The sequence below is a fragment of the Lutzomyia longipalpis genome, chromosome 2 (assembly GCF_024334085.1).
Source record: "Lutzomyia longipalpis isolate SR_M1_2022 chromosome 2, ASM2433408v1".
NCBI classification, from domain to species: Eukaryota; Metazoa; Arthropoda; class Insecta; order Diptera; family Psychodidae; genus Lutzomyia; species Lutzomyia longipalpis.
In genome coordinates, this window is record NC_074708.1 from 26,484,102 (window position 1) to 26,499,993 (window position 15,892).

The following is a 15,892-nucleotide window of genomic DNA, read 5'->3' on the forward strand; positions in this document are numbered from 1 at the left end:
TAGTGTAAAGTTGAGTGCATCTCGCCCCCGAAATACTGCAATACTGTATAAGCCATCGGAGCCATGGAGCTGAAACTATCAGGCAGGGATCTCATACTCCATATAATCTTCCCTTGCAAAACGGCCACCCACTCAAATACAAGCAAAACCCCCTATTTTGGTGCCAGAGCTGCACAGCATTGTGTGTGTGTATAAATTCAAAACCATGAACGGTGCATTTATCATTTTGTCCGGGGTAGAGAGCTGGGAGGGGGGATGCAACCCCCATGGCAAGAGAGGTGGTTTGAGGGGTGAAATGTTCACAAAATGGGAATCAGCGAAAATGGAATAAGGGAATGCCATTGTGGGTCAACTAAATTGTACGGGACACATATAGTGTTCATGAGCAATTTATTTTATAATACATATTATGCTCTAGCCCCCCCCCCCCGTACCCCGCCCCCTACGGGCTACTTGCCCTAAATCATCCAACGAGAGACAGTTCTCCGTCATTTTGGAGGGGTTGCAGAATGACTTTGACCATTTGACATACTTTTGCGGGGATCATGAATGGTTTTCGCGTTTTCGATTAAGGACAGAGCTTTTGTGCTACATGTTTTGTGCTACATATTATATGTATCACAGCTTATATGCATGAAACAATGTGTGTTTAGTGTTAGATTCATGATTTTCACAACAAATAATCTTTTTCACGTAACAATTTTTATTATAAAAAAAATTTAAAGAGTGCTAAAAGCTGCATAAAGCCCCTTTTTTGGAGAAAATTTCATGGAAAATTCCCTTTAAAGAAAAATGAAATTGTACCACATTATGCAAATTTATCAAATAACCCATTCCATTGACAGCCTCCTTACTTCGGGCAATTCAACTGCAAAATATTGGATTTGAACATGTATGGAATGACCCTCTTTATGGCAGTTAATACACAGCAAGGGCCCATAAATTGTACCCCGAAAAAAATAAATTGTTGAAGGAAATATTCTCATTCTCAAGAGCATTGTCTCGTGGAGTTAAATCGCTGTTTCGCATTGTATTTGAATTATGTGCAATGGGCAATGGGACAATTTTGCTGAGTAATACAAGTTGTATGTTCACCATTCCTGACTATTTCGCCCCCCTCTCTCTCTGTCTCTCTCTCACAACCAAAATGCAATTTTCAAGCTCATGCATCGTTTCCGAATCATTGAATATTTTTCATCTACCGTGGGTGGGTATTGGAACGTGAGTTTGGTGGTAAAAGATTTACAATTTCAATGTAGAATTCAACCCTCCCACACACCACCCCCATTGACGGTAATATTTTATACAGAAAAGTATTTCTCTACACTTTTGTGGGGCTATTTTAGCTCACAAATGCAAAATGAAAAGCCCCCTAAATGATATAATGCAAAATATTTACATTTTTTTCGCACCGATTTTGGGGGTTGTTGAGGTGATATATAGCAACAAAAGGATATAAATTCCAAAAAAGGGGTGTTAAAAATAAAATATTTAATGGGATTGTCTACAACTGCTGACCGGAAGTTAGAAAGGAAGGCGGGTAATCTTGAATTTGATTGCAAATTCTGATATTTTCATTTGAAATTCAAAAGGATTTTTTTCCTTCGCGTTGAAGTTGGAATATATTTCACAAAAACTTTGTAAATAAATTTGCTTCGTAATGCACGAACCCCCCGAACTCCCTGTCCACCCTACCGCAATACATTCATAAATAAAACCGCATGAAATTGATAAAGGGAGAAATGTATTTATCATAATTGATTTAGAATTCAAATGAGCTATGGGGAAAATTTAGCGTTGGGAAATTTTCTCAATGTACTTTTTGGCCCTTGTGGAGGAAAAGTTGGAAAACAATAAATTTCGAAATGAGGGGGAAATGCATTTTTGGTGAAAAAGTTTGTGAAATATATTTTCAACTGTGAGACACCCAAAATCATAAATTGCGGCTTTTGGAAGGCACCAAAAGCTTCGCACATCATTGGCGCATGTTGGACATTTTCTTCAAGTGCTTCACTTTTGTGGTTTATCGTAAATTTTCCCAATTTTCCCCGCACAAGGTTTTGGATGTGACCAATGTGAAGGCACCATCGCATACAGAATTTCACGTCCAATGGATCATTAGTTCTCATCACCTTCCACTCCAAGAAGAAGAAAAAAGAAGGAACATAAAAAAATCTCCCACGAAAGAGAATCTTGAGCGATGCTTCAGCGATATGTTAATTTATTTCGTGTTTATCTCGCGGAAAAATCTATGCTCCATCCTGGTGTGTATTCAAAGTAGTGAGAAATGGCGGAAATTGCCCTGAAAAATAGCTCCTTTTCATCACTGTGAGAATTCTTTTTTTTTTCTACATCATCAGTTGTTTATCTTAATTCCTCCCCCATCCTATGGGAAGGGTTTGTCTCCCCCCATCCCCCCCAAACGTCAGTGGATGGAAAATTATATTTTTCATGCGATGATGAAGGACCCTCAAGGAGGCAGAGCAAAGAAAAAGGAAAAAAAGCACCGAAAACACATTCGTAAATAAGAATTCAATTTTATAAGTGGAACTCCTTGAGATTGGCGCAAGGGCAAAAAGATTCTCCATGGAGAAAATTGGACGACATACTGCGGGGGTGTTGTTTTTATTCCCGCATTATATATAGCACCAGAGATGTGTGGAGAGAAAATGTTTTAAGTGAATCCTGGCTCCGTTTTCGCAATCTCTCTCTCGCGCTCCTTTATTGTTTTGATGAATGGGAAAATTGTGTCTGATTTATTTAGTCAAACTGAATTTATTTGCATAAATTGTTTTAAAGAAAATTCTATTGTATTGTGTTCAATTGATTAACCCTTTTATTACATGAACAAGGAAGGAAAGAAAAGAAAAACTTCTTTCTCAACCTTTTTCAGAAGATTTTTTGAAATTCTTAATGAAAAATTCTATTAAAATAAAATTGCTAATTAGATCAGTTTTATTTAATTAATAATTTCTTTAGGCAGGAAGACATGTGGTGTGGATTTTATTTAAAAGTTTTGCAAACAATTCCACATTGTGCCAAGATGTGGATTAATTTTCAATTTTACACCAAAAAAAAAACTTCAATTTGGCTTCGTTTTCGCGACATTGGGGAAGCAAAAGCAATTTTAAAGTATTTCATGGTGTTTTTTTTTGCAAAGAAATAAATCAAAAGATTTTTTTAAATTTCTGAGCACTTAAAAAAATTAAAATGAAATAAATCAAAAATATCTCGATAAGGCTTGACTCCAAAACAAGAGGCAAGTGGATAATAATTATGGTGGACAGAGGATGTGAAAATTGATGATGATTGTTTATCAATTATTAATTACTTGTAGAGCGTATTATCCCGCATATGGGGTGGAAGAGGGCTTTGGGCATGAGGATGTGGGGTAAAGGATCTGGAACAAATTTTCCGGGCAATGTGAAAATGAACATGGGTGAGTGAAATGTTATGCTGACAGCACTACTATTGATTCCGCAAGGATATAGGGAAATCATTGTAATTTATTTTATGATATTTACTCAAGACCATTTTGCTGGTATAGGCTTTCCAAAATATTCATCTTGCGCACCCACCCCAAGCTTTGGGCGTTGGGGCTGTGAGTGGGGGTGGCTTTTGTGTGTGCGGTGGGGAAAATTTTCAAACTCTCACCCCAAAAGCCTCCTTTCATGTACTGGAATAACAAATAAACTTCCACCATTGTGTGGGAAATCTTTTGGTTCTCAACGGAGAAAGGGTTCTTGATGCTGAAGTTTGGGTGTTATTTAATAAAATTTTGCCAATGTAAGGTATATATTGTTGTGGTGCCCTAACACTCAAATAAAGTGGGGGTGGAGGATGGGAAAATTATGAGTTTCTAATAGTGCTTCTATAGGCCGTATGTATGTGTGTGTATTTCAGCCCAACCATGAGAATGGTTTTGGCCCAAGAATGTGGACATTTTAATCATTAAGTTTTAATTACCTGGAAACCATCGTAGGTCCATGAGCCGAATTTCATTTCGCACCGTTGATCGTCAAATGGAAACCATGTGATGTCAATTTTGCATGTAGACTTGAAAATTCCCGGTGGCACGTACAGGCAAGATCCATTGTTCCTGACCACCACATTCGTTGGGTACGTCCCGTCGAATCCCTCGTCGGCACTGCAATTTGGCGGGAGAAATAATGTAAATTTCCGTGCGTATAATCTTATATATATGGCGGAGGGAGTCACACACATGTCAACATCGCGCTATATATACTTTCAACTTCTAAACTCCCACGCGCGAGCTCACGTAACGCCCTAACCTATTTGTTCTGTTACACTAACCAAATATTTATTGTTCACAAATTAAATCAGAACAATGCGTCTCACCAGCACGATGCTGGTGAAATTTATGCCTTTAATATTCCAAATAGATGGTTGAGCCGGGAAATGTTTAGAGGCGGCGGCAGGTGTTTAATTTAAGGGTCTTTCTATCCTTCATCTTCTATTTTAATAATTTTCCATGTATACATTTCTAAACCGAATTTCCAAAGGTTAAATAATTTATCTAAATATTGACTAAGGGCGGAAATGACTACGCAGTCGGGCTTAAAATTTTAAGTCGGTCTAAGGTTTTAAGGCAGTTTTTAAAGTCTGACTTAAAATTTTCAAGTCGGGCTTGGATTTTCCCGAGTTGTCCTGGAAAATACGTAAGATTTTCTGAATAAGGAACTTGAAGTTGATTAAAAATAAATTTTAAATTGAATTGAAGAGAGAGCAAGAAATTTATAAAAATTAAGTCTAGGACTTCATTATAATATTATTATTTTATTTTATTTTATTAAAAATTAATTTATTTTATTTTATTTTATTTTATACTCAGGGCAGGTTACTACAATAAAGTTAAGTGTAGTGTAGTGTAGTGTAGTGTTAAGTTAAGTGTAGGAATTAAAACCTTAAAGCCGATTTAAAATTTTAAGCCCGACTGAGTAGTGAATTCCGCCCTAAATTCTTCAATATTTCCTAAAAAATTCTTTTCTAATTTCTTTTCACAAAACATAAACCCGGGGAAATCATCTGAATTGATGGAACCCGTATTAATAAAAAAAAAAAAAACATAAACCAAAAGTTACTTCTTTGATCCTAATGTTGACTGAAAGGATCGATTCATTGGATGTGAGAAAAATTTTTACCTGTTATACATGAGAACATCTGGCTTCCACAGACGATGCGGGGGAATTCGCAAGTCTCGCACTCCCCCGTATTCTGAAGAGTTCCAACGCAAATTCATATCATTCCATTCCTGAAAATACATTTATTTCCAATTTATCCCCATTCCAGCACCCACCCCTAGCACATGGGGTGGGGATTGCCTTTTAAATTTTAAATAGCCGCATGATAGGTACAGATGATAGGGGTGCAGAAAAAACGGGGGGCATTTATGCAGTACTGCGTGGTGAGTGATTTAAATTAAAAACAATTTGTCAGAAACATAAATAAATTCATTTTGATAAACACTGTGGAGACAATTTTAAACGAGCACCAAAAATATAACAAACAATTTTCATACATCATCTGACAATTTTATTATCACTTCCCTCGCAAACAATATGCAGTAAATCAATGTCAGAAAATTATGTTTCACACCACATCTTCTTTTTAAACTTTTTCAGTTCAGTTCAGTTGAGTTCAGTTGGATCGCTCGGCGCAGTTGGACGTATTTTTGTGGCGCTCTTGAATTATTAGTGATGGCTCGTGAATTATCGAAAAAAGGGCAACCCGTGAAATGTGATTCGGAGATTTCTCAACTGAAGGAGTTCTTTGAAAGGAGATTTGATCGAGTGGACAAATATATGGAGAAAATGGAAACAATTTTTTCGTCATTCTCAAAGGAACTCACTGGACTGAAGAAAGAAAATGATGCGTTGAAAGCTAGGATCATCTCTCTGGAAGATCGTTTGAGTGATGTGGACCCAGAACCTTGTGACTTGAATGCAATTGTGATAGATGGTATACCCAATGTCAACGAAAAACGCAAGTTTGCTCAAGCTGAGTGTACTTTGAAGGAAATTGGAATTTCTGTGGATCAAGGTGATTTGGATCAAGTTACCATCATTAAGAAAAAAATAGTGGCAAAAAATCAATCTGGTTCCAAAGAGCGGGACGCTGCTGATAATCCAGGAAAAAATTGTGTCATGATTGTGCGTTTTGCTTCGAGGCGGACAAGAGAGATTGCAATGCAACACTGGAGAAATCGAAAAAGGTCTGGATCAACGGCAATTGAGTTTGGGGGAATACCAGTCGAGTTAAGCGTGAGTGAGAGATTGAGCAAATCCCGTAGGGAGCTGTTCAATAAAGCAAGAGAGGCTGCTACGAAAAAAGGCTGGGCTTTTGCATGGCACCAACAAGGTCGAATTTTGCTGCGTAAAAGGGGAAAAGGTACCGTTTTTGCAATTGATTCTTATCAAGATCTAAAAAAATTCATTGATTGTAACTAAATTGTTTCCAATTGTTAATAATTTTTGCATGACTTATTGGTAAATATTTTTGTAAATTCTTGGCAATGCGGATCTTTGAGAGATTAATTTAGTTTAAATTTGATAAAAAGTCAAGTGAATTTGTATGAATTTGAATTTAAATTACGCGTTGGGTGATCAACTGGGCTCCGAGGTGGCGACACAGCTTTTAGCTCTGCCACTTTGATCCCGAGTTCCTTCTACATTCTGTTTGTAAAAAATTGAAATATTTTCTAAATTTATGTATGTATGAGGAATAAGGTGAATAAATATACTCTATACTCTATACTCTATTTCTTGCAAAAACTACTTTTATATGACTTCGTGTTATTCAAAAAAAAAAAAAAACATCTTGGATGGCAAATTGTAACACATAATATTTTCTCCTTATGGAAGAAGAAAATTTCTCCAACAAGACAAAGTTCTTCCTAACACTTCCCACAAGATATGCCACAGAATTGCTTTTTGTGGTGATTTCAATTAATTCCTTCGGTATATACTTTTAATGAAATTAAGGGATACAGTGCGGGAAGCAAATTTTCGTAGCACTAGTTGGGGGTGGTGAATTTTCCTATGTGCAAATGAAGAATTTCCAAAATGAACATTTCTCGCAATTCCGTTTGCAAAAGTCTGCATGGCAAACAATAAGTGAAACGGAGGGAACGATTAGCAAAATTGCGATGAGATGCATTCAGCATGGAAATTCTCCATTGAATTCCCGGCTGTGTTACAGGTGTTTGAAACTATGCAGCTCATCGAGATAATTTAGTAGATTTCTTAGTCTGGCTTTTCAAATAAAATTCATTTTGATGATTTATGGATTCTTCATAATCCATTAAAGTTTTTTAATAAGAACTTTTTGCACAAAATTCTGCAAATTCCTGTATTCACTGGAGGGGAAGTTCGAATTATTATTTCTTTAAAGCTTTATTAGAATAAGTTTAATATTTTAATTTCATTTTAAATTTTATACTAAAAAGTTCTAATTGTTCTGCCAGAGCGACAATTTTTTCTTTTCAATCTCAAGATAAAGTAAGAATGAAATATTGCAAAGAAATTAAGCAAATTAACAATTTGATATTCAACTTATTCCCACAATCTGTTCCAAGTTTTGGTCTCTGATATGAATTTTGCCATATACACAAATATAATCTTCACATCAATTTGATACCTCTCGGCTTCTTTGCAAAAAAGTTCAAGTCAAGAGAGGGCCTCAACAGATGGTCCCACAAGTTCTACATGCTAAATACGGTTAATCAACTTTGGGGGAGTGCTTTTGCTAAAGTTTTCCTTCTTCCCAAAGATGAGAGAATGAACTTTGTGTCTTCTTGTGGAGTTGTTTGTACAATCTTATTCTGGGGTGTTTTGTGGCTCAAAATTACACAAGATATGAATGAAAAAGTGTTTGAAAATGTCGATATAGAATTGATTTTGAACGAGAGATGGAGCAAACAGAAAAAAAAGAAACGAAACTTACCAGCTTCAGCCATATATTGGTGATGAGGAGTTGATTTTTTTCGTCCTGTGGAGGAGAAAAAAAGAAGAGAGAAGAAAAAAAATGAGAATGTGGGTGGATTTCGGAGTTAATTCATTGAGTGAAAATATGGACAAAAGTTTACTGAGGCATCTTCGGGTTGGGTTTGTTGGGAAAAAGCTCACGGGATGAATTTTACTACGCATCCTTTGGAAGGACCTAAGGCTCGGAGCTTTAGGTGGTTGACTCCGAAGGGGACGGCTTGGGTTATGGTGTATCTTCTCCACATGGTCCCTCCGATATGTATGGAGGTGATATTGAGGTGTATTTTGGGAAGTTGTATTTATCCCCCTGAGGTATTTCCTTTTTTTTCCTACATATGGAGTTGAAACACAACACCCCCCATACTCTTCATGATTGGCTACGTATCCTCCTTCCCCCGCCCTTTCTTGCACACAAGAAGAGAGTTTGGGTATATTTTTTTTCCTACTCCATGATGAAAAACTAGAGGTGATACTTTACAGTCGTTCATAGAATAAGTGGAATATCGATTTTGTCCTTATGTATGCATTGAAGTGGGTTTTCTCTTCATATGCCAAACCGAACCCCCCACATATATGGTTGGGGCTTTGGCACCGGGAGATGTTATGAAAAGCGATAGCGATGCTATTTTATGGCCATTTTTACGCACAAAATGACGAAGGAAAAACTGCCACCTGTGTCAGGAAACTTTTCACGACAACTTTTAAAACATCCATTTTTCCTCATCACCCACTTCCACCCCCTGAAGGCATACAGCATTCCCCCAACCCTCTCGAAAATGTGTTCAAATTCCACAATATTTCTCTCTCGCACTGCTAAAATACCCCTTGCGACTGTGTACCATCCACCCCTCAGAGGGGGTAGGTTATATTTTATGATGAATTGCACATACATTAGCAGTGGATATTGGCTTCAGATTTTGTGATGCTCAAATGGATGGAAAAGTTGTCATTGATTTTCCCATTTAGTATGTTATCACTGGATTTATTGTAATTTTCTCTGTCTCTGCACAATCCTCGCAATTTGCAACCTAATTTGCTCATGGATACCCTAAAACAATGGACCTTTTTCCCGAAAAACACGGGTCGGGGTGGAATTATTGCATGGCTGTAAAAGGACATTTTATAGCTCCATCCGACTACAAAATTGTCTCATTAGAATTAATGCTATACTAGCACGTACATTAATTTTAGAACAATGTTTCATAGACTAAAAAATAACATTTGAAAGTATTGCAACAGTCTAGAACTTTTCATTTATCGCAAAATGTTTGAAAATTAATTTTATTCTTAACCCATTTATGTCAATTTTCACATTTATCGTGCATTTAGGGGATTAATTTTCACTGGAGTTTATTTACAAGAGAGGATTGTATTATTCTACAAATAATTTTATGTACGATAGAGCCTGATGATGGCAATAAAAACTGCCGAAACGTCGTTTGAATAGTTTACAGCTGCATTCTCGCCCATTATCGACTTTTATTCAAGCTTTAAGCTTAATAGAGAATGCCTTCAGTTGTTAAACTGAACGTTTTATGCTTTATTTAATTTTTCTTTGGTAATTCTTCTTAAATATTTATTTTCTAGAAGAAAAATTTTAACTTGAAATATTCTTGAGAATAATGAAAACTAACTATTGAGCCTAATTTAAATTCATATTTTTCTTTTTTATCAAAATTTTGCTCAATCGATTTGCTAAAAAAAATAAAGAATTTTCCTTGAAAAAATAAATGGTTTAACTCTCAAGTAAAGCAAAGATTTTTTTTTTACAAGAAATTAGGAAGAACTTTAATCCCAGAATTTCTAAGAAAAAATAATGAATTATCTTATTAAAAAATCTTTTTATCTACTTTACTAGATCAAAGACGAAAAGTACCTCATTTAATTCACATTTTAATGGTTTTAATTTTTCCGCCAATTTCTTTATTGTTAGGAAAAGTTTTTCTAAGCAATTTCCCTTTCAAAATAAAATATTTCACGCATCCTTTAAGGTGCTCCTACGGAGCATTGTGGGAGTTTGTAATCAAATTTGTTGAAATGTTGCTACAAATTCCAGTGTGAGCTGAATAAATAAATCACTTTAAATTGAGCAATTCCCCCCGCAGTCTGTCACAAATTCCACACGCACGAAAAATGTTACGTTAGCCAAAATAGTTAAATTGAATTACATATAATACTGTGCATAATTTCCTATATCCCTTTTATGGCCCACGCTTTGGGCGCACTCAACTCTATATGGGTCCAAGTCCAATATGTACGTAAAGAGACGAAGAGATGGGAATATAGAGAGTTGAAAAGCAAAGGAGACACCATCGTCTGCCACTTCATTAATATTCCTCTGGGAGCCTCGATTATGGCCTGCCTCCCCCGTCCTTTTTCCTTCATCCTCTATTCCCCCCCGCCTGTACTTGGGGCTCAACCAAAAACTATGCGGCATTTCTTATAATGTGCCAGTGATAAAAGTTGGCCTTCTTATTCGTGAAGAGGAATAATAAATCAGCGGAAAATTAAACAGTGCTCCGTCATGGCATCTTCAACTCGCTTTTCATCTACTGTCAGACACTGAAAGTCAATCATAACGCGTCCAGTTATAAGAGTTGGTGTCCCACAACGTGTAGAAGTTTGTTTATGCGTTGTAGTGCGATTTGTGAGCAGAATTAGTAGGCAAAGTTGATTTTTTTTGTGAAATTCAGCAATTTGATGGATAAAAATGGTCATATCTCTGGTTCTATAAGACTTACAGAAATTTATTGACCAGTTTTGGAAAGGTCTTGAAATAAACTATAATCTGACATATATTTCGATACATTTCAAGGTGACCTCTAGAACACAAAATGGCGGCTATTTGTTTTACTGAAACAGTTTTTGGCATTTTTTGCCCTAAAAGAATGGTTTTACAGGGTTCTAATGTTCTAGAAAGTTGTAGGGAATTGCAAAACCTTTAATTTGATACCAAGTTCAGAAAAATCGGACAAGCCGTTCAAGAGATATGGCTATTAGAACTTTTTAAATTCAAGAATTTTTCAAATGGCTATATCTTCTAAACGGCGACATAGATTTTCTTCATTTTTGGACTGGTGCAAGATTATTAGTCCTGCTACAACATATCAAAATTTAAAAGATTTGCCTAATGGGGATTCGGAGATATTGCCCCTTAAAGTTAGGCAATTTTTGTTTTTGATTTTAGCGCCTCTTGCGGATGTTTTTGGAACTTGGAATGTTCTAGACAGTTGTAGAGCTTCTTGAAACCTTTCATTTGATACCAAGATGGTCAAAATCGGTCAAGCCGTTCTCGAGTTACATCGAAAAAACACTTTTTGCTTTGTGCCGCCATATTTGCTAAACCGCTTGACCGATTTTCAAGTATGAATTATCGATAAAAATGTCTCACTGAGCTGTACAACATACTAAAATTTCAGACCTCTAGCTGTAAGGGAAGTGGTTGATGGTAGTTCAAAATGGCGGACGGCGGCCATCTTGGATTTTGAAAATGCGAAAAAATGAAATTTTACACCCACATTTCTATAGAAAACTTCAAACCGGAAGTCTCTATCTCCTACCATTCTCGAGTTATAAGACAAAGTATGGACCACCGGCAGGCCGGCCGGATCAAAAATTTTCCACCACCATTTTTGGAATGTGGGATGTCTGAAACGTGCTCATACCAAGTTTGAGCCCGATCTGAGGTGGTCGGAAAATCCGACGATTACAATACTTGGTGTTGGCCACGAAGTGGAACACCAACTAATATTCACTGGCTGCCCCTGCAATTGATTAACTCATTTGTTTGGAACTTTTGCCCATGATGGAACCTTTAGCTATGTATAGTACATAGTAGTAGGATTTATTATGTTTTTCCTCTATTTTTTTTTTCAGTGAACTTTCCCACAGAATGTAATCTCCATAAAGTAGATGATAAAAATGTAATAGGCGAGATTTGTTGTTTTGATTTGAATTTCCCGCCATGGACAATGTATCCAGAAATTAGATTATTAACCCTGATATGCCCATTGTTCCTAATATTGGTATGTTTGCCAAGATTGCATTTTTTATGTTTTGTACTTAAGAAACGCATAAAAGAACATTTTATTTTCTCGAAAAAAATCATTTAAAAAAATCCACAACGTTTCCAGGTTAAATGGCTAATAATAAATTAATTTTATTTCATCTGTACATTAAATTAAATTAAAGTGCAATGAGGGGTAAGGAAAAAATCAATGAAATACCTGTTTAAAAAAATCCCCCGATTTGACCATTTAATTTTCTTCTCGACACGAATGTTTAATTAGAAAAACACTTAAAAAAAAAGTGAATCGTTACAAGACATTTAAGAGAGCCACAAAGTCGTAAACATTTTCTTACCACACCCAGAACATTAAAAAGAAACTTAGCCGAGGCAAAAAAAAAACACAGCGAAGTGCAAAACTTTATTCCACGCGCTTTTTTCCACTTCAATTGCTTTCCATAAAAAAAAGTTCATTAGCTGGAAAAGCTGACTCACAACACGGTGCTTATCGTACGTAATTGTTTACTCAACAATGGACTTCATTAATCCCCGCGTGGAAATTCAATTGGGCGCAAAGTGATGTGACATTAGTTGATGTGACATTAGTCGATTTGACAGATTTTCGCTGTCAACGTTACATTGTCTGTCATTTACTCTATGTCAAAATCATTCAAATCAATGTGACTCGTACAACGGAATTTATGAGAATTTTCCGAGTTTACTCCTCACAAATTCAATAACAATCAAATTCCCTCAAAAGGTAGATTTGGTGCACGGATAAATTCATCTCCTTGCAAACTAACCACCCCTCTCCCTACCACCCCAAAATGTTCCTTTTGCAAATTGATTTAGACACCCCCTCCTGCCCTTTCAATTGAAACTCCCGAGTAAGCCAAACGATGATTGTCAAGCACGCCGACAGTGATTAGAGCTTAAGTCTTGTTGTAAAGTCCTCCAAGCAGGAGTGACACGTTTGAGAGAGAGAAAGTTGTTGGGAAACTTTGAGTGCCATATTCGCCATTCACAGGCATTTCGTTGGACGTGTGCAGCACCTTTTATCACCCTGGCAGCGCTAAAAAAAACGAGGGAGATTCTCTCGGCAAAAAGGTGATAAACAGGCATCTCGTGGAAAAACACTGTCTGGCTACATTGAGGATACTTCTGCGAGAGCCTTTCAACAAGGTCGTACGACTAGACACGCGGCTCTTGCATTTCACATAATTTATTTGGTAAAATAAAAAAAAATTCTCTAAGCACCGAGAAAAGTATTTTAGGATCGTCTGGTGTATGAACTCATGAATATATAGAAGGATTTTCCTTTTATAAATTTTCTGGAAATTTATGCAAAAAATTATTCTTTTTGAGAATTTTAGAGTAAAATATGGGGCTAAATGAAATAATTTGAATTAAATAAATTGTTTTAATATATTGAGAAAAGCTTTTTGTTTTAGATAGGGGGTTTTAGATTCTTTTTTTTTGTAACCCCCCTTACCTTCCCCCCCTAACCCAGTCTTAAGCTATACAGCTTATATGGACTGCCGAATCCAATTTTAGATTCTTAGGGTTCTCTAGGAGTTTCACCCGGAGACTTTGGGTTTCGGGGTATGATCTCCGGGCTGCGAATTTAGGATGAATTTCTCCGAGTCAAACAGTTTTAAATTTTTTTTTGGTTTAATTTTCGGCAGTATCGGAATACTAAAAATCGCAAATTGAATAGACTCTGTGATTTACGAAGTTTCAATTTTTTTAGCTAAAGGAAAATCATTTTAAGTCAGATCTAAGTTTTTCTAAACTAGAATAAACTTCTTTAAATTAGACTACAGTTTTCTTCAAACTAGGTTTAAGTAAAAGTCAGTCCTAAGATTTTTAAGCAAGACCATTCTTGCAGACTAGACTTAAGTTTTTTTTAAAGTCAGGCTAACCTTAGAATAACTTTTAAAAAATTAATAAAAAAACGAATTAATTATAAAAGATTAATTTAAAAAAAAAATGAATTAAGGCTCCAAAAAAAAAACTCAAAGAATTCCAGAGCGCTTTTTTCGCTTTTTTATTCTTTCTTTGCCACCCTACCACCTGAATTAGAAAGTCTGTATAGTATTGAGGCAAATCGGTTGCCTCATAAGAAGATCCTGTGCCGTTTCAGGAAATTCCTGAACGTATCAGGGTTAAAAATTGATTGATTGATAGAAAGCCTAATTTACTCAAAAAAAAAACTTTTTAATTTTTGTTCCTTTAAAGTATAAATGGTTACACAGAGATTCCCAAGTTACACAATGTAGAAAATTAAAAAGTTTATTCATTCATCCCTTATTTAGGTCTTCCGCCAGTGCGAAATAGAAAACATTGGTGCCCAGTTAATTTGGCTTGGCAGGTTTTTTGAGGGGTGTTGTTTTCATTGAGTCAGAATATGGATTGGCAATAAAGCCGCGTATTCAATTAGACTAATGCTGGCAAACAGAGTGCGGGAATTTTTTTTAACGTACGAGATGGAGCGTGGATGTAATTAAAATCTTCCCCTTGTGGAGCTTATCTGTGTGCTATATGTGTGGTATTGAGGGTGTCATGGGGGGCACAAAAAAGCTTTCGCGGGGGTTTTTCGGTAATGAGGTAATGTAAGGATATAATAATAACATTTTTGGTGAGTGACAAAAACCTCCCCCCGCAAAAGTACATAGAAAGCATTTTAGTCGAGTGAAAAGTTTTGTGTGCGTTAGCGGAGCTTTTGTCGTGTACCATAATCTGCGAATTTTCAAAACTGAATTCCACTTGCGCTTTTGCGGGGGAAATGTACCGCAGGGGGCTTGTATTAATTAAGTGGCAGTCTAATGAACTCACCACATCGATAATTTGCATTAATGTCAATCCAAAGCTCAGCTGAAGTGGGTCGGATTCGTTGACAACGGGCCTTTCCAGCACATTATAGTTATCCAGGAGCGTATGGAGGAGTTTCTTCTCGTGGGGTCCAGCCATCACTGTAAAATACAACAAGATGTGAGTGAGAGATGTGAAAATATTTATGAAATTATATACGAATAACATTTTCCACTTGCTGATTGCAAAATGTGTCGAAGTGATGTTGTGTGTGACCCTTTTTGGGGGGGTTGTGGTGGTTGAATTTGAAATGCAAAATTCTGCAAAGTGCAAATTTACCTCTCTCGTCACTCCCCGCCACAACCTTTTATCTCTCATCGCAATGGAATTTGCACTTATTCCAAAAACTTCAACAGACTCGTCAGCTACCCACACCCCCTCACCCTATGCACACGCGTCCCACTATTTCAGAAAGTCACCACCACCCCTAACTTTTTTTCTCTTTCTGTCTTCTCGGGGTGAAATATGCTGGGGAGTTTATGTTGGAATAATTTGTTTTCCTCCACTCCATTGTCACGTTCATTGTTCACCACGTTCCACGGATGCTCCTGAATTACGTGATTGTACCATTTGCACAAGACATATAAGGTTAATACAAAGTATTTCTCTCTTTCGGGGGTTATTGATGGAAATTGGAATTTTATTAAGTTTTTTTCCCTCTAAGCTTCCCCTCCCCAACCATTCCTTGGCGTACAACATTCCACGATATGGAGCAGTATTCATTCAATGTATGGGGAAGTGAAATTGTGAGTCAAAATTCAAAGAAGAGATCCCCATCTCGAAGAAGAGGTGGAAAAAAAGCTCACGAAAGCTCTTCGACGCGATGAATGATAATGAAGGGGTGAATATTTCAATAGAGTGTGCAATCTCGGGATTTCAGGATTGTGTGTGTGTGGTGGGCATTTGGATAAAAAAAGGAGAGAAATCCCATCAAAGTTTCATGACAATTTGGCGGGAAAACAGGGAAGCGTACACAGCAGTGAAGCTTCCCAGCACGTATTGCCTTTAAAAC

General features: G+C 36.6%; 1 protein-coding gene across 5 annotated transcripts in view; it reads right to left on the reverse strand.

The window, feature by feature from the left end:
• The window catches only part of LOC129789886 (neuronal acetylcholine receptor subunit alpha-7-like), a 43,486-nt gene that overhangs the window by 13,935 nt on the left and 13,659 nt on the right, over positions 1-15,892 (reverse strand). For all 5 annotated transcript variants that reach the window (XM_055827004.1, XM_055827001.1, XM_055827003.1 and 2 more), the window contains 4 exons: positions 14,845-14,981; positions 7,963-8,007; positions 5,163-5,272; positions 3,967-4,147 (listed from right to left, as the gene is read on the reverse strand). In XM_055827004.1, coding sequence (XP_055682979.1) covers positions 3,967-4,147; positions 5,163-5,272; positions 7,963-8,007; positions 14,845-14,981 — 473 coding nt within the window. The remainder of the gene's footprint in view (positions 1-3,966; positions 4,148-5,162; positions 5,273-7,962; positions 8,008-14,844; positions 14,982-15,892) is intronic.